Source organism: Melanostigma gelatinosum, assembly GCF_949748355.1.
Source record: "Melanostigma gelatinosum genome assembly, chromosome: 6".
Classification (NCBI taxonomy): domain Eukaryota; kingdom Metazoa; phylum Chordata; class Actinopteri; order Perciformes; family Zoarcidae; genus Melanostigma; species Melanostigma gelatinosum.
The window spans coordinates 7,539,928-7,562,195 of NC_136639.1; the positions used below are offsets into that span (position 1 = coordinate 7,539,928).

The 22,268-nt window shown below is 41.2% G+C and overlaps 3 protein-coding genes and 1 long non-coding RNA gene across 7 annotated transcripts; 1 reads left to right on the plus strand and 3 right to left on the minus strand.

Moving 5' to 3' along the window:
* Positions 1 to 370: 370 nt before the first annotated feature.
* On the minus strand, positions 371 to 8,591 carry susd1 (sushi domain containing 1). 4 transcript variants are annotated; one of them, XM_079270483.1, is made up of 18 exons: positions 8,407 to 8,591; positions 8,114 to 8,254; positions 7,591 to 7,746; positions 7,275 to 7,427; positions 6,863 to 7,042; positions 6,376 to 6,555; positions 6,032 to 6,211; positions 5,122 to 5,301; positions 4,817 to 4,996; positions 4,436 to 4,615; positions 2,917 to 3,081; positions 2,729 to 2,823; positions 2,341 to 2,527; positions 2,093 to 2,186; positions 1,197 to 1,452; positions 1,046 to 1,085; positions 682 to 775; positions 371 to 454 (listed from the first exon to the last, which is right to left on the minus strand). In XM_079270483.1, the coding sequence occupies exons 1-18, from the start codon at positions 8,459 to 8,461 to the stop codon at positions 436 to 438; spliced, it is 2,535 nt and encodes an 844-aa protein (XP_079126609.1). In that variant the 5' UTR covers positions 8,462 to 8,591; the 3' UTR covers positions 371 to 435. The 4 variants fall into 4 exon arrangements, 1 of the variants encoding a protein (XP_079126609.1); XR_013772072.1 differs by having other exon boundaries at positions 430 to 454; positions 682 to 1,085; XR_013772074.1 differs by lacking the exons at positions 371 to 454; positions 682 to 775 and having other exon boundaries at positions 1,051 to 1,085; positions 1,197 to 1,381.
* Positions 8,592 to 11,670: 3,079 nt separating this feature from the next.
* LOC306778938 lies at positions 11,671 to 12,984 on the minus strand. Its single transcript, XR_013772084.1, has 3 exons — positions 12,781 to 12,984; positions 12,352 to 12,535; positions 11,671 to 12,220 (listed from the first exon to the last, which is right to left on the minus strand). It is a non-coding gene; the product is annotated as an uncharacterized lncRNA (long non-coding RNA).
* A 910-nt stretch (positions 12,985 to 13,894) lies between these two features.
* Positions 13,895 to 19,543, plus strand: cfap251 (cilia and flagella associated protein 251; the record flags this gene model as incomplete). Its single annotated transcript, XM_079270745.1, has 20 exons — positions 13,895 to 14,035; positions 14,225 to 14,365; positions 14,432 to 14,535; positions 14,621 to 14,729; positions 15,206 to 15,286; positions 15,391 to 15,468; positions 15,558 to 15,599; positions 15,753 to 15,970; positions 16,049 to 16,225; positions 16,307 to 16,557; positions 16,672 to 16,823; positions 17,043 to 17,219; positions 17,314 to 17,498; positions 17,594 to 17,708; positions 18,035 to 18,198; positions 18,293 to 18,383; positions 18,561 to 18,698; positions 18,829 to 19,057; positions 19,185 to 19,313; positions 19,419 to 19,543. The coding sequence occupies 20 exons, from the start codon at positions 13,895 to 13,897 to the stop codon at positions 19,541 to 19,543; spliced, it is 2,847 nt and encodes a 948-aa protein (XP_079126871.1).
* Positions 19,544 to 20,560: 1,017 nt separating this feature from the next.
* LOC306778239 (immediate early response 3-interacting protein 1) lies at positions 20,561 to 21,650 on the minus strand. Its single transcript, XM_079269678.1, has 3 exons — positions 21,513 to 21,650; positions 21,172 to 21,273; positions 20,561 to 21,042 (listed from the first exon to the last, which is right to left on the minus strand). Exons 1-3 carry the CDS (start codon positions 21,601 to 21,603, stop codon positions 20,987 to 20,989), a joined length of 249 nt encoding a protein of 82 aa, XP_079125804.1. The 5' UTR covers positions 21,604 to 21,650; the 3' UTR covers positions 20,561 to 20,986.
* Positions 21,651 to 22,268: the final 618 nt, after the last annotated feature.

Genomic DNA, 22,268 nt, shown 5'->3' on the forward strand with positions numbered 1-22,268 from the left:
AGTCTTCTAATTAAACAATGTGGGAGAGAAATATCCCTCTTTTGTTAAAAGTTCACAAATCAAATAGGCTGGACACCACTGGCCTAATACATAACTTCACAAGACATGGCATTGCGTTTGAATGCATACATTATTAGGGGTCTATATAGTCTCTTCAACTAGCACATAGCTCAGTTATAAAGTCTTGGTTTTGTAATCTATTCCTTATTCCTGTAGACTCTGATGATGGGAGTGTGTCAGAAGGTTTCTCAAACAGTGAAGTCACAAATGGTCATTCCAAGTACACATTGACATCCAGTAATCATTCAACTATTATTGAAGTGAAAAAAACAGTTTATTATAATTAGTTACAAAATGTACAAAATAAAATGCACAGATGGGAAATCAAGACTGTAATTGAATTCGTTATAATGACAATTAAGGAGTTTAGGAGTGTCATGTCCTCTTGAAAAACCTGGAAAAGACGACAGAGGTAAAACAGGTCAATAAATTACAATTTCAAGTGCCGTCTTTCACCTGAAAGTGTGCAAAACATCTAAGTTACAGTCATTCATAGTAATATATATAACAGGCTACTTGCAGGATTACTGTATTTTGTCACCAGAAACAAATCAAAAATGAATATTCTATCTAAAATAATATGAACAGGGTTATAATACTCTGTTGTACCATCTTACATACCAGGTGAAACAGTATCCACCCAAAATGACCAAGGCAACCAATCCTATTGCTGCAGCAGCAGCCAGAGATGAAACCCTCAAAACATAGGATGTACCTGGAACAAGGAAATGCTGCGTGTGAGTAACTGGCAACGAGCTTTTTCTACATCTACTTATTTGAAATCAGTCCAACACGTTCTGGGTTTTCCTCATAACGTTAGTGGACTACCAACACCGAACCAGACCAGCCCGAACCACCTTCTCCTCGCTCAGCCTCTTTCTCTCCTTTCTTAACCGTATAACATCCAGCTGCCTATTATGTAAATTCCCAAGATAAATCTTATCATTTAAAAAAAGGACACCATAGTATTTGGCCAGTAAATTACCTCTTACATTAGCCCAGAGGACACAGGAACATTTTAAAGCCTAGAAGAGAAAACATTCAGGTAATTCAATTAGTAAACTGCAAAGTTTGTTGCCGTTTATAAGTCAATACATTTTTATACTGATACTTTATTGTATCGTAGTTGGACCCACCGATTTCCACTGGCTGACAGCGCGTAAGATGATATAATAGTTCCTGCCGTTCTCCAGTGGTGCATTAAAGAAGCCTCCATAGTAGAGTCCATCTCCTACAGTAAAGTTCATCTCATTCCCAACATGTCTGACATCCATCTGGGCAGTGATGTACTCTGTTGAGGACTTTGATTTGCTTGAGATGTCTGTGCTCGCAGGAGAGGAACAGTCAAACATTATAATCCCCTCTACAGGAAGCACAAACACCTGGTACGAACTGAGAACAAAGAACAAAGAAATTGTTACTGTATGGTCATAAATAGAGATATGTTAACACGTTAAATTCTTTACATGAAAGATTTGTAACACCTGAATATGACATAAAGGTAACGTGGTACGAATGTGATTCTGACTTCAGAACTGGTGAAAAACGGTATTGCAGGATAATCTTTCAAAGTTGTAAGATTTCTTTTTCTTTGAAGCAGGTGGGCAAAGTTTTTCCAGGTGAAAGTTACTTTTTTTTTTGTAAAAAGAGTTGAAAAACCTTCCGCTCAGAATTTCCATACTAAACGGTGGATAGAGAACATACATCAACTTGTCAGTGACCTCTGGTGGACAAACTTCTGAATGCCCTGTAACCTAGTTTGTAATTCCTGGACTGTGCTTTCTTCACACAAATCGGCCAACCTAAGCACTGATACAGATATATCTGCAATAAGCTAATATCAGCTGATACGGCTACCTTGCTGATTCATCCGTTTAGCTCTAGCACTTATATCTTTCTTTCTTTATTTGCTATGAACTAGATTTATTGTAAAGATTTATGAATGATCAAACTTATTTAAGCATGTCTGTTTGTTTTATCTCATAGCGTTTTAATTTCCTCTGTAACCTGGCAGAACAGAGCTGATTGTTACCTTATTGGGTCCAGTGTGTTGGGTGATCTGCGGAGCCTCAATGTTGGTACAGGAGTCTCAAATTCTCTGTAGTAGACAACTGGTGCTGGGGGCACTGTCAAATGTTATGATGCTCAGTATAAAGAAGAATGCATCGCATTCAATACAATTATAACACTCCTAAATATTTCCATAAAAGCTGATGACTCCTGGTTTCACTTTGATGCAGGGAGACATTTGTCAGAGGAGAGTTTGCTGTACAATGATACCTGTTAAACTGGTGTTGATGGAGATGGTGGCAGTGAATCTGGAAGACAGTGCGGTGACGGAGATGCTGTAGTTTGTGACTGGAAGCAGGTTCAGACAGAGTTCCAGCTGGTCTGCCTTAGAGCTCAGACACCGCTTCCCTCTGTCATGAAAGGACCTCTCGTAGTCTCTGGATCCTATGTACGTCACCTGCAACGGTTATATGCAATGTGGCATCGGGGGGGAAAAAAGTATGGTAATCGCATGAGAAATGCTTAACTGTCCATACACATTCACATATACCCAGATAATAAGGTAAAAAAAAATACTGAAAGCACTTTCGTGTGAAGACAATAATGGTAAGATAGAGATAAACAGCAACGACAGTGAAAGGATTATAAAATCGGTTACCTTGTATACTTCTTTATCCTCCTCATACTTCTCTGCTCTCCAATGCAGACATTTTTCATTAAGGACAGATAGGTGATTGACAGGTGGCTTTATTTCTGTAAGAGATGTAAAAAGAGTGATGGTACCACAAATCTTCCCCTTTTTATTTGACATATTACAGATCCTAATGGGGTTGTGTTGTTACTCACCTATGCATCTCAGTGTAGCTCTCTGCCACAGCCCAGAGCTGCCACACACAGAGACGTAGCTACCCCTCCAGCTGTGATATCCATCCACACAGCGGTGGATCACAACACTGCTGTTATGCCACATCACCTCTGATTCGGCAAGGAAGGGAACCGGACCACATTTAGCTGCAGGAAAACAATGGCACTGGTTAACTAGTTGACTGCAAGGCCTTATAAGCATGATTACAGTATATTGTAGACATTCCATCAGTCGTCAGGTGGTAAAAGCCGTGCGACATGTTTCCTCGACATTCAGTCAGCAGTGGATTGACTCAAAGACAGAATCACACCAGCATAACAATGTGAAAGTTACAAAACACTATTCAGCAATATACCTCAACAACACACAACGTATAGCCCAAGCGGGAATAAATACAAAGCAGCCTCCAACCACAGCTGAGACAATATATAGCATTCAGTTACTTACCAGATAAATCAAAGCATCAACTAAATTATATTATATATATATATATATATTATAACGTATTAACAAAGAATGATTCTTCCGCAGTCAAATAGATGCACTTATAGAGATGATCACTGTACCTTTGCACTTCACAGATACCTTCCCCCACTGTCCTGAGAGTAAACATGTTGAACTATTGTTTCCACTCATCAGGTAAAATCCATCCATGCACTCATACAGCACCACACTGCCCGGTGTACTGGTGCCATCCCACCGGAGGTTAGTATGGGGGAGGGTTAGTGGGGGGCCGCAGCTTATTTCTGCACACAGACATGAATTAGCAATATATCACAAAGAAAAACACAAATGACACAGTTCATTCCTCCATAAACACAATGAGAACAAGTAGCAAACTTTGTGTTTATTACACTTATGTGTACCTCATATGAATATGAAAGTTTATAGAGTATAGAATTGGCGGACTGGATTTTCATACTTCAACTATTTACAGAGCATAGCAATATACTAATACTTCTATTTTAAAGCAATAGTTTGAATATTGGGGAAAAGGCTTATTTGCTTTCTTACACAGATTCACAAGATCACTACCACGCTCAAGTCTCTACAGTCAATATGAAGCTTCAGCTAGCAGCCAGTTAGCGTAGCTTAGCACACAGACTGGAAACAGGGGGAAAACAGCTAGCATGGCACTCAAAAGGTAACAAATGAACTATTTCTTGGCCAAGTGCAGTGAGTGGAGTCTTATTGTCACTCTGAGATTACCAGGCAACCAGTGTAGACTCGAGGACGTCACTGCATCAGGACAAGAAATAGTTACACTTTGGTATTTGTGTGGATTAAACAAACACGATATAACATGTTGTGAGCTTTTAAGGTGCCAATGGGTTGATTTTGTTACCGTTGAACAGAGCCTGTTTCCTGTCTTTATGCTAAGCAAAGCTAACCAGCTGCTTTTTGAAAATTTCAAACCATTGCTCTAAATAGTATGTGCGAATTGCTACAAATATTCTGAAATGAAAACAGTAGTTTATCAATATATCTGTCATCTGGCACCTTCACACCATAGCTCAATATCCTCCCACAGTCCATTGTCTCCGCATGCTGAGTAGTTTCTCAGGCTCGTGGCGTAATATCCTTCCTCACATTGGTAATGAACCACACTGCCAATGTGTGATGTGCCGTCCCACAGCATTTCAGCATGAGGTTTCAAAACAGGCTCTTGACAATTGATTTCTGCAACAAAAAGACAGCAAGTCATTGCAGATGAATTTACACATTTTTCAGTTTCAAGTGATTGTGAATGATTACAGTAACATTCATACTGTTCAATTACAGCATGGAAATGATGTTGTCTTGCCGACATGAGGATTGCATTATAACTTTTACTGGAGGCAGGAAACCCAATACTCCATTGTGTAGATTAATCATTATTACCTGTACAGAGCAGTGAGGCTCCATCCCAATCTCCAATGGCAGTACAAAGTGAAACATCTCCCTCTCCAACACTGCGATATCCAGAGTTACACTGATAAACAACCTGAGAGCCCAAAGTGGAGCTTCTATCCCACAGCATGATTGAATGGGGGATGGGTGGCGGCACACCACAGTCAACTTCTACAAGTATGGAAATTTAAATATTGAATTGGGTGAAAACGGTTATTGTTTAAATCTACAACAGAAATGGAGAAGCAATGCTAAACCACAGCATTAACAACATTTTGGAGGAAGGTTTTTTTTACCTTGGCATGAGATGTTTGGTTTTGTCCAGTTACCATTAATTGAGCACAATGACATGTTATTTCCTTCACTGGGATAAAATCCTATTTTACACGAGTAAGTCACGGTGCTTCCAGGGCTGGAGCTGCCGTCCCACACTTGCCCAGTGTGAGGCAGTACAGGAGGATCCCCACATAATATGTCTGGGACAGAAAATGATGCACAGTGGGTTATACAGAAAAAAAATATATATATATTATATATATGTACATACAAAACATTCTTTATATCGAATGAATTCTTAGCAATTTGACAAAAGTGTTCGTTATGTTCACATAAGGATCTCTGCCCTGCACACCCAACACGCTACATTGATTTCACTTATGTTGAGCAGCTCTTCTCAGGACTGCGTATCCATGTGCAGACAAACTGTGCATTCCAATACCCATACTACAATACTGTTCAGTCTGCCAGAAATAGATTTAGTATGTCAAATGTCACTATTCAAAAAAACATAACATCGCATTTTGCGGCATACAAAGCCAGTATGCTTTTCTGGATATTCCGACCCACAATCCTCTCTGCAGCAGATATATAAATAAGAGGGTCAAAGTTCAAGGTGCAATGTTATGAGGAAGTAGTATGTCACGACTGGATGTGCAACAGTATGCACTTTGTAAGGGCAGCTGCAGTATGTAATACAAGTAAAAAGAAAAACGAATTCATTTGGAACGTGTAATAGGCCAGGACAAGTGAAAACACGTGTGGGTGTGCAAGCTAGTGCCATTATTGAGTGAAACACTTTTAATAAAGTAATGTTTCCTAAAACTAGCTTCACGATATGTCACAACAGAAAATGCTGGAAATAATTGCCTACCATTTTATGTTGTAAAAGAAAATGATTTGAATGGTTTCAGTCATTGTTTTAATTACCTTGACACGACAGACTTGGAGGGGTCCACTGACCGTTTTCATTACACATCGATATATTAAGTCCGCCTTGTTTATAAAAGCCCTCTTTACAAACATAGAGCACGGTGCTCCCAGGGGTTGAATGACTGTCCCACACCTGCTCAGTGGATTCTATCATCGGAGGACTTCCACACATGGCCTCTACAAGGAATAACATGTAACATGAACACCAAGATCCAGATTCATTTCAGCTTACTCAATTTAAGGAAAAAAGAACAAACTGTATATCTGTGTGCTTTGGATAAGTATGTATTCCAGTGATATTGTAATTACTCTAAAATGATCTGATGAAACAGTGAGTGTACCTTGACAGAGCATCGACGGTCTCTCCCACTGTCCAGCAGACGTACAGATGGATACATTGCCCTTTCCAACATGATGATATCCAGAGTTACACTGATAAACCGCCTCGGTGCCCATCCTTGAACTCTTATTCCACAGCATATGAGAGTGAGGGAGGGCAGGGGGAGAGCCACAGTCGACCTCTGAGGGCCAAAGCAGTGACATGCTGCATGAAACCACTGGAAAATCTCCAGGAACTCTTTCCGACCGATCACTTTTATGATCCATGTTAGAGTTGTTCCAAAGCCGATAGCAGCATCAGGTTTGCAACCGATACAGCCTGATGATGCTGGATCGGATGCTGAGATCGGTACTGCACATGTGCAAACTAGTACTACACACCTGTGGTTAAACACGTTTATACTGTTCCTTGACAATGCTAGAAGCTGTGGGGAAAGGCAGACTATAGATATATATATGTGTATATATATTTTATGTGTGTTTTGTTACCTTCACAGACCATGTTGGGTCCTTTCCACAGTCCATCAGCTCCACACACAGAGCTGTTGTCTCCACTGCTCCACACAAAGCCTTTATCACAGACAAACATGGCCACACTGCTGTATGTGGTGCCTGTGACTGACAGCAGCACTGTGTCCTCCACTGAGGCAGGCTGGCCGCAGTCAACCACTGAGCGGCACAAGAACAAACAAAAGTCAAGATTAGATCCAGCTGTTTGCCCACCCACACAACTGCCACTGTTACACCAGCCAGGACCAAAGTGAGGGGTCCATCTATTGCCCTCTTGCTTGATTGTCTGGAGCCGAGTCCCAAACCCACACTACATACACTGGAAAAGTGTCAATTTAATATTCTCGTAACTGTAATTATGCTGATTCAAAACACATTAATGCTGTCTTACCTTTGCAGGAAGCTTCGTCTCTGCGAGGGTGGAAGGGCTCCGCTCCGTTGTGGACTTGATATCCCAGCTGGCAGCTGCAGTCAAAACTGCCCACAAGATTCCTGCATTGAGCTCCCTCTCCACACAAGCCTGTCATCGTGCACTCGTCATTGTCTGCACAACACATGGTAAATGAGCATGCGACATAAAAACGACAATGAAAGGCTTGTTTTACAGATAAAAGTCCAAACTTCATGTTGTCCCATATACCTCTCTGTGTAGTTATGCCTGCAACAGTCCTGTAAAAAAAAAAGCCCCAAGTCCAGCCTAAACTCACCCTGGCAGTGGGTTCCATCATTCGGGATGAAGACGGCCATGTTGTTAGAAGGGCTGTAGCCAGCCAGGCAGGTACAGTAGTAGCTGCCATATGTGTTGTGGCAGGTGGTGTGCTGCCCACAGATCCTATTGCCACCTATCTGACACTCATCTTTATCTGGAAGAAAAGATATTTACTGCACTTCAACATAGGAGAGAGGGAGTTGAAATCAAATGTTATTACTTCCTACGGGGCTTTTTCTACTTTGACAAGTCAAAATGTCCACAGAACGGATTGCCATGACATTTTTTACAGACATGAATGGTCCCCAAAAAATAAAGCCGACTGACTTCAGTGATCTCCAAGAAAACTGAGGATGCATTGAGAATATATGCCTAACTACAGCCTCACAGATCCACTGCAGCTGTAGACTCGTATTATTGACATTGCAAACCACTTTTCTTATATAAGAGAAAAGAGGTTGAGACGAAAATACTTCATTTAGCTTCACTTGACAAATAAACACAACGGTTTTGTTTCTTACCTTCACAGAAGGTTCTCCCATTTCCAACAAAGCCGTACTTGCAGTTACAAACTTTTCCAGAGCCGTCTGACTTGTCGTCACACGTGGCGTTAGCGTGGCAGGTGGGACACACATCCAGAATGTGGCCTTCTGCTGGAATGTCTGAGAGGATAGAAAGAGCATCCATCAGTCAGTATCGTTCTACTCACCCCTTCTGCAATTTTCAGTGAAACATAAAGATTTTAAAAATAGAACGGATATTCGATAATCACCAGGTGTGAATGATGTGACAAAAAGATTATCAGTATTCTCACCTGCTATGACACAGAGCAGAAAAGCCACGATCGTTGCTCTGTTTCTCCCGTCCATCCTCTCTGAGAGTCTCCCTGATGCTCTCTTCAGTTCACCAGACACTAAACCTCCCCATCTTCTTTTTTTGTGTACTTTACTTCCGTCTTGTGGTCCATGATGACACTGAGCGGATTTGATAACCAGGATTGAGAGGACTGAGTGAGTGGGTGAGCTGAGGTCACTCTGAGAAATAGCTCCTTTTGTCAATGGTCTTCTGGCAGCTGGTGGTTTTTTTGGGGGCTTAATCTTTCATTCCCTGACACATTCGGTTAGACTTCACATGTGTTGATACGCTCAGTGCTCACTCTGGTGAACTGCACACTCATGCTGCGGTGGTTGATAACGGCTGTATTTGGCCAGATGAACCTGTTGGATGCGCTTTTAAAAAACAAAGTGGCATTTTTGATGTTTTTTAAAAGCACATTAACCGCATTATCAGCTAGTTAAGGGTATTTAACGACATGACTTAGAAACTAAATCAAAAACAAGTTAATATTAATGACATTTTATGAATTTCAGAGTACACCTTCACCCTATATATTTAAAGTAACCCTTATTAAACTAACTGAATTGATCCTTTTTTAATATAATCCTCAAATGTTTACTGGTTTTTGAAGTCAATGAAACCAACATCCCTCCTCGTCCTATCACAGGGTCTAGTTGGTGCTGATGGGGTGTCAGTTGGCGTGCTGTGGGAGGGGGAGATAAGTGTGGTGAGCTGCTATCTGTCAGCCAAGCATGGTCCTCAGTGGGGTATCGCTGTCACTCAAACCAACAAGCTACCGCCTCACACCAGTGCCTGCCGGACTGGACTGATTAACCCCTGCCCAAAGCACACAAGTTCAGTCAGCAACACTTACATCAGGGGATTGACCGTTTATAGCCAATGGTCCGAGAGTTAGATTGAATGGAAAAGACTCAGATACGCATCATCATGTTTTTGTTGAAAGAATGATTCCCCCTCAATAGGAACATACATGAACATGATAATATCAATGATCTAACACATAAGGAGGCAGAGCAATAGTGACCATGCTGTACACCTGCATGTATATAATTGGATGTTTTCAGTCAGCTGGTAGCTACACACCTGTGAATGAGGCAATGATCGGGAGGCATGAAAGAAACAGCTGATGCCAATCAGTTCTGAACTAAGGCTTTATTCCACAGGCCTAAAATGCATTACTTCCTCAGCAACACATGATTTATGACTTGAAAGTGTAAGCTAGCCTCGAACCAAAATCACCTGGTGAAAAACAGGTGCAGAATATACCATATTGCCTGGTGTTTAGCGATGTCCCTCCACAGAGGACAAGATAATCACATGGCAGACACAGTTCAGTCCTACTTTCACCAGTATATGTCATTCAGATAAAATATTATAGGAATATGCCTTCTTTTTTTGTATAAAAACGTTATAATAAACTTCAGAGATGTGTTTGTTAAACTTGAAAATGTTTAGCTTAACCCAAATGATCAGATTCTTTCAATGTGAATCCGTGAATGCGTCTCAGCATACATATATTTCATAATGAGGCTACTTAAATAAGGAGTGTTCAAAAAAAAAACATTAGTGGCTGACATTTGAGACCAACACAAATATGTTAGCTGTTTTAATGTTGAATAAAGGCTTTGTAAAAATTCAATCAATACTTGGCCTTGGAGTTTGAAAAAAACTTAACTCAATATCTATTTACTAACCAGCTTTATCAATGATGCTCCAGAAAGAGCTAGTAAGTAGACCTTCAGTTAAGATTGATTAACAATTACATACCAACTACTTTGTCACATTGTTGCAGGTGTGAAGCAGTCAGGATACAACTGAGTACCTCAAAGTCTGAGGCCTTGGTTCTCTGATGGGAAACAGTGGATTGCGCCCTCCGGGTTGGGAGTGAGTCATTGCCCCAAGCGAGGGAGTTCCAAGTATCTCTGGGTCTTGTTCACGAGTTATAGCAAGATGGAGGGGGAGATGGACAGGTGCGGTGCGGTGTCAGCAGTAATACGGCCGTTGTATGAGTATAGGTAGTGACTGAAATGAGTTTGGGTAGTGACTGAAAGAATGAGAGAGATAGGGTGAGGAGCTCAGACATCCAATCGGGCAGGTCTCATTTAAGTGTCAAGTGTGGACACACAAATGTGGACATAGCTGAGTTCCAATCTGGTGCATCTTATCGTAAAAGGCCCATTGAAAAGACAAGTGTAACCACAGCCAAAGGGTCTTGAGGGTCGTAAAGTGTTGGGCCATCAAGAACCTCCAGAATAGCTTTAAGGCTCCTCGGCATTGTTTCCACTGGAACTCTACCGGAGGGATGAACACCATTTTTCCAAAAGATATTCCCTCATTTATACTTAATGATGATGGCGGTGGTCTTGCACGCTGCTCTAATATGTCAAATAAGTGTTGAACCGGGTTGAGATCAAGTGACTATAAAGGCTGTAGCGCCATTCACATCATTTTCATACTCATTATTGAATGATTATTTATTGAGCCCTGTATTTTTGCACTCATCTATTCAGGGGTTTCCTTTAACGTTTTTCCCTTTGTATCGCTGTAACAAATAACATACACTGTGCCCGACATCACTCACCTCCAGTATACATGGTACTGTCGTGCAGTTGCAGCATTGCTATTAGTCACATCTTTCACTAACACAGCAACTGGGGCAGGTAATAGCAAGTGCAATGGACTTTACACACGGAAACAAAAGAGACGAAGTGGTGAATATAGTGGCAGAATGGCAGGTGTTTTAAATGTCCATACTGTAGAAATCTACCATCAGCCAAAGCTACAGGAGCAGATACTGTTTCTCAAACGTTCATGTTCACATTTGTTTTGAACTATACATTACATTACTATACATACGCTATTTAAAGAAGAACACATGTGACAAATGACATATTTACATTAAATACAAGATTATAAGACTCTTTCAAGAGTGTTTCCACTTTACGCCTCTGCTGCAATCCACTCTGCACAGGAGCTTAGCTGTCTGACCCTCTTACACTTGACTGACTCATATGCATGACAGAATCGGGACTCTATAAATGAATAATAACAGCAATGTTCAAGCAAGAGTCTAGCATGTGGTGGTAGCTGAGGAACAACAGATGATGAATAGATTTGATTTAAACACACTCACTGTATTCCCGCTTTAGTTTGCTCTTGGTTGGTGGCTGTTTTTGTCTCAGCAGTGACTATGAGAAGGTTGACAACAGCTTTACCTGTGGCGGAGGGAATTTATACTGACGAGGAGGAATAAGACAATAATGTTGAATTAACCAAAGACCCAAGACTCGCCTTAGTTTGAATGACTTCATTGTCAACCACGAGTTAAAGTATGAAGTTCCTTTTGTAGGGAGACAGGACATCTGTGTCCCACACTAACTAGATTAGTGGGTTATATATCAATCACAGTGATTTAACAAGAATACAGAGTCCTACATGAAGCTTGATTTTCACAAAAATCCACTTGCATTCAAATATTTAAAAACAGCTTTTACCCTAAGCCTTCCACAGTTGAAATCTTCCCCAAGTTGCTGTGATGAAAATCACATGGTAGAAGTGGGATGACCCAGCATGTGTCCCTCCGATCTGTAGTGAAACTGGTGAAGCTGATTTCTCCTCCGTCTGGTCGTCGATAAACAGAGACTCTACACACGCGCCCTCCCCTCGATCAAATGTTGAAAAGTCTTCCTTCCCTGTAGGGATGGTGTCTGCATTAGCATACAGTCAACCGGTAGACGTGTCATCTGACAAAGTGCTCATGTACAGTAGATCTATGAAACATACAGCATTTCATTGATTATACACCGGGTTATCCAAATTGAAGCAGAACAAAACAGAAGGAAAATCATTTATTGCGTATTGACGAAACTACAAATATTCACCGTATAAGTTAGTCAATCACCTAGAAATCAATCCCATTATGTGAGAAGTGTTGCTCCCATGCTGCTGCATGTGGAAGCTGAGGTCTTGGGCAGGAGACTGATCCCCCTTTTTCTCCCAAATCTTGATTTTCACTCTGCCTGGTACCAAAAGAGGCTCCTTAAATTCGGCAGTGACGTTGATGGGAGCAGTGATAACTCCAACCCCTGATGACACAACAGAGCAATGAGAAGATGTGACTAGTATGGCTCGAATCATTTTCACAGCAGACATGTTGACTCTCCGTAGCAAGAAAAGGAAAGAAACAAGAAAATGTCTGGTTTCCTTTAGAAAAAAAAAATATTGAACAGCAAAAATAAGAGCTTTCATGAATTGGTTCCAGGTTAAATTCCTACAGTGTTTCATCAAACTAACCTATCAGTAAGTTTTGTCTTCTCATAATATCTTTTACCTTTCTGCTTTTCTATTTCAGCCAGGCAGACAGACAGCATCCAGAGACTTGGTGCGGTCTGCGATCTGGAGCCAAAGAGCCTGGCCGATAGAGAGAGGAGCCGAGAGGGCGAGTAGTCAGAGAAGTACCAAACACACTGCAGTCCGGTAGTCCTGGGAACTCTGACCTCGATCTGCTTCACATTTTCTGGCGCAGGTTCATCTGGTTGGCCTGTCAAAAGACATATGACCAGAAACAGAAGGAGATAGACTTTGCTTCTGCCACTAAAAACACGACTACAATAATTGGTGTTTGTTGCGTGAAAATGAAAAAGCTGAAATCTAAGCAGAAATCACCAGATTATTGCTTGTTTTATTGCTTGTTTTCAAAAAGTAGTCTGTCATAATGACCCCTGCCCTGCGGTGTAAACATTTAGGTTTCATGTCTTGACGGTATTTAGAATAACATGTGTTTGATGCCCCCTGTGGTCACAGTGAAGAACTACAACACAATGAATTCGTCAGGTCAGCGTTAATAAAACATAACAAGACTTCCGGTAGATACTTTCAAAATACATGTGACCAAACTGAAACGATCACGAACTAATATAACGCTAAATGATAACGATCTTGCTAATTGTTCTGAGGTGTTAAAAATGTGAGTCCTGGTAGATATGTCCGTCTCTTCCGGACATATCTCTTTTTGCAACGCAATACTGCAGCCAAATGATTAGTTATATTAGTAATGGTGCTTTTAATTTGAAAGGGCTCATCGGAATATCCGTGCGCTTCACTTGTCATCCACTTTCTCCACAGTAACTAGGCAACGAGACGCTTCGCAGGAGCTAAATTACAGAGATTGTGTTTTTTAATGCAATTGAGCAGTTACGAAAGGATTTTACAACAACTGATATTGTGGTTATGTGTTATCAGTTCATTTAATTGCCATATATAACGTTATATATATGTTTTGTAGCCGAACGTCACTATTTAGCTAACTTAGCCTAACTGTTAACTGTCGTTAGCTAACCTAGCTAACTGCCGTAAGCAGAGACGTCGACAGAAGGTAATTTAAACCTCTATGAAGCAACTGCAAAGAGAGAGTAACCGTCCAAGACGTGAAGTGGTTAGACATCATGTCAGGTGCTGAAGCTAAGGAAGAGTTGGGGAAGAGTTCAGGAGTTAGGAGAGAGGAAACACGGCAGTCTCAAGTCTACACTGCAACCAGAGACACACTCTTCCTAAAGAAGAGTACTCACACTAGAACACATGCATTGGTAAGCATGTCTTTGTTGAAGGTGTATATTTGTACAAAATGAGTACTCTTTGTATGTTGACCCTCTGCACTTGAAGTCAAGAAAGTTTCATGAAAAATGTTTACCTCAAACAAAACTAATTCCTTTGGATCAAAGGTTAATCTAAGAACTGTCACTCATAACAAAACTGAAAATGTGCTCTTTATTCAGTCTCTAGCATGGGTATTTGGGAAGAATCCTGCTCTTCCTGCCTTCAGTCTGCAAGACCACGATCAGCTGGTGGTGCTCTATTCAGGAGCTAATGTTGGGGTCATCTACAATCACACAACAAACTCCCAGCACATACTTCAGGTACAAAAATCAGCAGGTTGCAGCGTTGATTTTAAAAAGCCTCACGTCTATACTCAATCTTCTCAGGGTCACTGCTGCAACATCTCAAGTATGTGTGTCAGTGAGGACAGACGCTGGATTGCATCAGCAGACACAAGCACCACAGTGATGATATGGGACTCCTACTCTGGGTAGCTCTTCATTCTACATGTAGGCTTTTTCATGTGTATTGACCTTTGCTCTTGATGGTGACAACATAAATGATGCATATTTCAGCATTCCAGTGCATACGTTGTTCGATTGCCACCCCGAGGGAGGTGTCACCGCGATGGCATTTTCAAGAGACACGGAACATCTGGTAACCCTCGGGGCTCAGGAAGTTCAAGTGAGTGTGCCAGCAGTTGTGTTTTAAATCAAGTAAACAGTGTTGGACTCTAGATTATGAAATGCACAATCCAGGGAAAAAAACAGAGACACATTTATGATCTGTGGTTTTGTTAAGTAGCACCTTCTGCTCTCACCTTATGCATTCATGATGAATAGAAAATAGAAAATAGAAGGTCAAGAGTTTGACACCACCAAACACTGTGACTTTCTGCCATTTGACCTTCTCTTGATGGCATGGTAGTGTATGTATCCATATATGTAGGGTCATGATTTTATTGTCTTTTTTAGGATTAGCATCAGGGATTAAGTGCAATTTACAAATGAAAAAACGATGTAAGAAATTGTAAATATCTCAAAACGGCGCTCTTTCTAGATATAACCGTACAACATCAAGTTCTTCTGTGGTTAATATTTAACACTGGATTTGACAAAATGAATCTATTCCCAATTAACCCTTTGACGATCTTTGCACAGCGTGTGTGTATTTGGGATTGGACAAAAGGAACAGATAAGCCTTTGTGGTTTATTGAAGTCAGTCCCATCCATGGTTTCCAAGTAAGTAACTTTTGTATTCTTCTAACATTTGTTTTTTACGTCACCTTACTTTATAGATATGTCAGTCAGCAGATCAAACATTCAAATGTTGAATTGTTTTTCAGGATTACATCATTTTTAATCCAAATGACAGCGCTCAGTTGCTCAGCAATAGTAAAAGCAAGCTGCTGTTTTACAGCAGGGTAAGTCCTGCTGGTCCCTTTTCTCTAAATAGATAAAACAGCTGTTATGTACGTATGTTTATTGCAATAATCATCTGATCTTTTTTAAGGCCAAAGGAAGTCTGCAATACTTTGCCCTGACGATTAAGAAGGTACAAATAATCATCAAAATGTTGTAGATGTCATAGATGTTTCTGTCATTCATGTCAATTATTTTTTAATATATATTACGATGTTTAAACTGTTCAACGTTGAAGTTCCATGATTCCGCTACCCGTGGATTTGATTCTTCTGTATTTGCTCAGTATTCTCCAGACGCTTCTCAAACGGGCACCATGGCGGGCGGGTCACTGTCTGTGTTTCACTTGAGAGAGCGTCAGACCCTAACGGCAACTGGGGCCGGCGGCCTCGTGGTGTGGGATGTGACGGAATACTTAGCTGCAAACCCAAAGCCCCCCAGAAAGAGACTCCATCTCATTCACCTTCAGAATGATCCGATCACTGCTCTCACCGTCACTGACAGGTAGCGAGAGAGAGAGAGAGAGAGTTGTTGTTGTTGTTTGTTATTGATTTTGATTTCTCCATCTGTTTGACATCACAGCTGTGTTGTGACGGGGGACACTCAAGGCCACATCAAGTTTTATGATGAAGAGCTCTCGCTTCTCTTTCGGTACAGTGAGTTCAACCTGGATGCTATTACTTACATTTCCTTTTCCAAAGAGTGTGCAGAGGGATACCTGGAGGACTACACTCTGGAGGCAAAACCATTGCTCATCAGGTAGAAGAAATACAATCTATTATGTTGCCAGTCTACACTGTTACGTACATTCTAGCCGAGCTGACCTCTCTTTTTCTGCAGGAATTTTGTTGTGTCCACAGCCAGTTCCACAGTGGTACATGTGAATACACAGAAAGGCATCCCTCAGATCCTGTTACAGAAGGGAAGTGAGCCTATTCTTGCAGTGGCCTGCCACCCCAAACAGCCAGTTGTGGCCATGGGCAATCAAAGGGGTGTTTTAAAAGTGTGGAACTATGACAACAAAGCCGTCCTCTGCAGCAGGGTCTTCGAGACAGAGGAGCAGATTGAGTGTGTCACTTTCGACCCTCAAGGTGAGCCGACATTCTTGCTGACTGTCAACAAACAAATGCTCCCATACAAGCCAGCGTCACCCAGCTGCTGCATGAATTTTCAATGTACAGAGCCACCTTGTTGTCTCTGAACAGGAGTATACCTGGCAGTTGGCTTTGGCAGTGGAGCGGTTCACATACTGAATCCCAGCACTTTACAAAGTGATCCAGAGGAATGTTTTCATTTCACTAAAGACAGCATCCACCACATCACTTTCTCCTCAGACTCAAAGTATCTTGCCACTGCGGTGAGCAAGTCCCTTTTCACTATCCAGTGTAATATGTTTGAACTTTGTGATTGGCAACATTGACTAGAGTTTGTGAAATCGTGTTGACCTTTTTATTTATAGCTGTGATTGTGAAATAGGTTTGGGGCTATGATAGTGTCCTGCAAATCTATTCTTCTATTACATTCTTATAACCTCAAGTGAGACATGGTGTAGCTTCACTTCCTTGTTCACTCTTAGGATGCCGGAAAAGCGGTGACAGTATGCCGCTTGCAGAGTAATGGAGGCTCTCTGCCTCGTTGGGCATATATGGGCAGACACCGCTCCCACTACAAGCCCATCAAAGACCTTCTTTTCGGGGTTCATCTGGACAGCACGCAACCCAGACTGCTCTCTCTGGGTCTGGACCGCCGACTGGTTCGTCTGCTTTGTCGAAAATTGTAGGACTGTGGACTAGTTTAGTGTTTTGTGATACTAATTGTATTGCCACACATCTCTCTGTGAACAATAGGTGGAGTATGACCTGGAAAACAGTGACTTAAATAAGCTTCTCATCCTAAGCTCGGAGCGCATTGAGCAAAGCGCTGTGCCAATGAGCATGACTTGGTGTCCTCCTCTTACTACAGAGCGATTTCTCCTCGTTGCCTCAGACCAATACAAGATGAAGCTGTTTCACAGCACTACTAAGATGTGCAGGTCTGTGAGCTACTGTAGGAAGATTATTTGTGAAATCTATTTCTCAGACTTTCGTCACACAAATACTTGAAAACATTATTACACGTGTTTTACAGAAAGACTCTCCTTGGACCAACGTATGGCTCTCCCATTGAGAAAGCAGTGGTCCTTCCCATGTGTAAAGAACCTGAAACAAACTCATATTACTTGGCATACATCACAGAGGACAAGGTCAGTGCTGGAAGTTGTTTCTAGTATTTTATTGAGTAAGAGGCTTTAGGCCGGCAGTAGCTCAGATTGTGGGGACTTTCCTTGGAGCCGGTGAGCAGGTCCCAGCAGAAACCAAGCATGGAATGTGGACTGGTAGATTCTTGAGGGGTGCCAGATCCCCTCCTGGGCACCGTTGACGTGCCCTGATTAATTGATGATCATCCTGCAGTTGCCAACACCTCCAGCCTTGCAGTACAACCTGTGTGCAAAACCTTAGTGGTAGATCTTGAATATATATATATATATAGTTGATATGATATGATATTAAGAGTGTGTTGTACCTCTAGGTGGGTCTCCAGATTATGCATCTGGATGGGAACCCCTACAAGTCCAATGCTGTGGTCTGCCATCCAACAGGGGTGTCCACTTTTGCCTGCTCCTACGACGGCCGATTTGTTTTCACCGCAGGAACATCTGACTGGACTGTCCTGTCGTGGGAGATAAGCTTAAAGTGAGGTTAAATGGTACCAACCTGAGGAGCAGGGGAAATGCATACGTGTACCCATTGTTTCTGGAGTTAATCGTATCTCTTGTTGTGAGTGCAGTGCATTGGAGGCGGCAGCTGCCTTGGGAGGGAGGGACATGATGCCCTTTTACACTCTTTTAGAGGGAGGCAGAGATGGCAAATTCTACAGGGTCAGTTAAACGTGTTCCTTGTTTCCTAAGACGACTGAGTGTTTAGTGAACAGCCACAGATTGTTCCATTAACTTGAAGGAAGAAGCAATGTTTTACTTGCATTCCTTATGAGTTTTAGACATTTCTGATACCTTTTGAACCACAGATTCTCAGTTTTCTGAGCTTTATGTTTTTAGGAGATGGAGAACTTTTTCTATTACTGCCAAGTCCGTCATCAAGGCAAAATGGAGAAACTACAACTGTCTACCAAAATCCCTCTGTCAGAGGTTCCCTCTCTAATGAGAGCGTTGGCCTACTTCCCTACTGAGCAAGAGGTACAGTGTGTGTAAACGAAGCTACATTTTCAACCGTGAATGTCATTTTATCTGACAGTAAAATCATTCCAAAAAAGTCTTTGTATACCTCAGACCTGTGATAACAAATTGCTTTATTACATCTTACCAGATAGAAGATATGCACAACGAGGTCAAGTTCAGCAAGTACACAGAAACAGGAAAATATGTGACCGACATCGACCTGGAGGAGTGTATCAAGCTGTATGTCAACCACCGGCCAGCTTTAGGCGTCTCGAGCAATGAGCTTGTTCAAGCTTTTCACATCCTTGGTCACCGTGATGATACAGGACGGGCTGTTTTGCATAAACATGAACTGCTAAAACTTCTACAGACTCGAGGTACGTGCATGCTATTCAGTCAGAAGAGGATCTCTCTGTTTTATTGCTGTCAATTACTGAGAAAATATTGATCCTCTGTTCCAGTTTCTACACGCGATGCTCATGTTTCTTTGACATCTTTTGACAGGAGAACACATGACAGAGGAAGAGGTGGCAGAGTGTTTCACGACACTGTTATGCATCAGTGAGGAGGAGAAAGAAGGAGAAGCAGGACAAGGAGGGGAAAAATCTGACCATGACAGCCATGAACCTGACAGTACGTAAAAGACAACTCACTCGCAAACCATAACTTAAGAATTCACACAACAGCTGAAAAAATAGCATCCTCTTTTGATGTGTGTGTGTGTGTGTGTGTCCCCAGTTGGAAATTCTGAATATTCCCTGGCGTGTGCGATCCCAGATGAGATATCCATGGAGATATTTACAGGTCACATGGGCTTTGCATCCTCAGCTGAGCAGAGTGGCAGGTCTTCCCCTCCAGAGTGATGAAGGCAAGAAGCTGTGTTGATGACGAGCCTCACACTCTCTACTGCTCTTTTTAAGATTGCTTTACATAACAGGCCCTATAACAGAAATGCTGGAATTTGCATGTGTTGTTATTCCAAATTTGATGAATAAATATCAATATTAACTTGGATCATCATGTCAGGCATTTTAAATGAAATATTATTTGTAAGATTAACAGTATATATTAACAGTATTATCCAGTATGTTGTGGTATAGCTTAAGTAAGGGATTGGAGTACTTCTTCCACCATAATACATTACTTTACACACACAGAGAAGATTAGTTGAATCCATACATTTTTATGAACTCAATTTAATAAGAAGAGTTGCTGACACACTTTGACAGGGAGAAGCTGAAAGGCACATTTCAAATCAAGAGGTGATCTCTGTGATTCCATTATTTTTTATTTCCCTTCAGAAGTCAAATTAATATATTTAAATATATATATATATATATGTATAACATAACACTTTCATTCATTATTATCATAATACATTAATCAATGATGTTGTAACATTTGCAGATTAATTGCTTTGTTCAGTAACAGCTCTATAAACTCTCACAACATATTTAAAGCTTTGCTCTGAGGTTTATTTTGAGTCCTTCTGTGGGTGGGGCTCTGACTCCGACCAATCAGAAGCGCTTTCAGACAGGAACTTCCTGCTTCGGACAGAAAACAGTCTGCAAGCTGTACACACGTGAGCCATCCTCTTTGTTTACCTTTTTTTTACGCCTCCATGCGTCCACTGGTTACCCCGTGTTTAACGTCACATTGCAATGATTTGTGGGTAATTCAGCATACCATGCTGACTTACGGAAAGGGTTCATAAAGGGTTCAAAATGTCTGCGAGAGAGCCCTCAAACACTTGATGATTTGACAGTGGGACATCCCTAAACCCTCACGGACTTCGCGGGAGCGCGCCACAAAGTCCGTGAGTCCGTAAAAGGGGACATTGGGATTTGGCCAGAGACATAAACACACTTAGTGAGAGTTTTAAAAACATATTTTCTTTGCCAGCATTTCAACAATCATAGCACATGTACAAAATTAAATTAACATGTTTTCAGCGTATACATTGCAAACATTATACAGTCGGCTTCCACGTGAAAGTTATTTTATGATAGTTAAATCACAGACACATTAAGTGTTTAATATTCAGCATTTTATTGTGCTATTCAAAAGAAGAAGGATGTTAATCATTCTAAATAGCTGCATGTATTTATTTTTGAATTACTGTGCTGTACAAAACAGGCCTTGATAAATATCCCATGTCTTGATGTGAAATATTAAATTATAATATTCCCATTCAGGCTGACAGGAGACATGTTGTGAGTCAAAGTGATCCAATGTTTCTGCAGGTTTCCTGAGGTGATGGAGATGTTCTCCCGACAGCAGACTGGTTTGTCTCCTCTTCCTCCTCCTCATCCAAACAGAAGCAGCAGCACTATGCAGACTGCATTCACTGCAATCAATGGCACTGTGGAGCAAAATAAAGATAATAGATGACACGATGAGAGCCAAGAGGAGTCCCACTGGTCTCCTGTGTCACTCACCGTTACACAAACTGTGTGTGTAACACCATACATGGTGCTAGAGAGACACTCACCTCTCATCACTGTCCTCACAGAGCGGACCAGGTTCATTAGCTGCACTTTGACGCCTGGTTCATCACCAAAGCCTCCGACACTTTGATCTACTCCCCAGCCAACTAGAGATGGTTAAAACACACAGAGGGATAGACATGCAGCTTTGTTATGAAAACAAAACATTCTTTATCATTGATTAGAGGTTGTACCTCTAAATAACACAATCCTTCCCCTATAAATCCTAATTGTTTAATGTTTTTACAACTGTTTTAGTTAGCTGTTAAGTTACTAACTAGCTAGCTAGCATTAGCTAGCTTAATTTATATTTCACCCACACACACTTTAAACTACATCCACTTACTTTTACTAAGAAATCTTTCTTCGTGCAATACAGCGACAGCATTGACGCACAGGATCGCTGCTTGAATTAGAGAGTACAAAGTAAAAGCCATGTTGTCTTCACAGCTAAACTAGTGGTGGGCTAGCAGACAGTATTTACCTCTGACGTAGCCTACGGTGGCTGAGGAAGGTCAACCTGAATGACAGCTTGCGCTTGTCAGACAGATACACCACAAGTCTACTCATGTGGAGTAAAAGTACTTAAAAATATTACTGCGTACAGTAAATCCAGTTTACAATAAATATAATTTACTTTAAATGAATCAGTAGTGGGATGTACACCCTTTACTACAGTAGTAATAACACCATGTGAAAGTATTCTAAATCCTGCATTCAAAATGTACGAAAGCACAGTTCCCATTGTCTGAGTTAGCATTACCAGAAATAAATATATAGAGTTTTGTGTCTGTTCGCAGTGGAACTTCTTTAAGACCTTTTGTAAGAAAAGAGATTCTTTGTATGTAAAATCAACAAACCTACTGGTTGGCAGATAGATAAAAAATGTTGCCTCTGAAGTCGAGCAGAATTAAGTAAAAATACAATTTAGAAATAGAATCTCAAATGTGTACTTCAGTACAGCCCTGGAGTAAGTTTAGTTAATTTCCTTCATTGTTAAAAAGTGTAGATATTGTCAGCTACCGTTGATATCTGTACAACTCTTTAAACATACCGTAAACCACCCTGCTTAGAGCAGCAGTGTTCAGCTGTTACTGCAGAC

What these genes read in the sequence shown, in the direction of transcription:
- susd1 (XM_079270483.1), bottom strand. Translation starts at nt 8,461, where the DNA reads ATGGACGGGAGAAACAGAGCAACGATCGTGGCTTTTCTGCTCTGTGTC. An exon ending in AACACACTGGACCCAATAAG is followed by an intron (nt 1,453 to 2,092) that starts GTAACAATCAGC and finishes CTTTGTTCTCAG; the next exon opens with TTCGTACCAGGTGTTTGTGC. An exon ending in CCTCTGGGCTAATGTAAGAG is followed by an intron (nt 776 to 1,045) that starts GTAATTTACTGG and finishes TCCTTGTTCCAG; the next exon opens with GTACATCCTATGTTTTGAGG.
- LOC306778239 (XM_079269678.1), bottom strand. Translation starts at nt 21,603, where the DNA reads ATGGCTTTTACTTTGTACTCTCTAATTCAAGCAGCGATCCTGTGCGTC. An exon ending in AGAAAGATTTCTTAGTAAAA is followed by an intron (nt 21,274 to 21,512) that starts GTAAGTGGATGT and finishes AACCATCTCTAG; the next exon opens with TTGGCTGGGGAGTAGATCAA. An exon ending in TGTGAGGACAGTGATGAGAG is followed by an intron (nt 21,043 to 21,171) that starts GTGAGTGTCTCT and finishes TTTGCTCCACAG; the next exon opens with TGCCATTGATTGCAGTGAAT.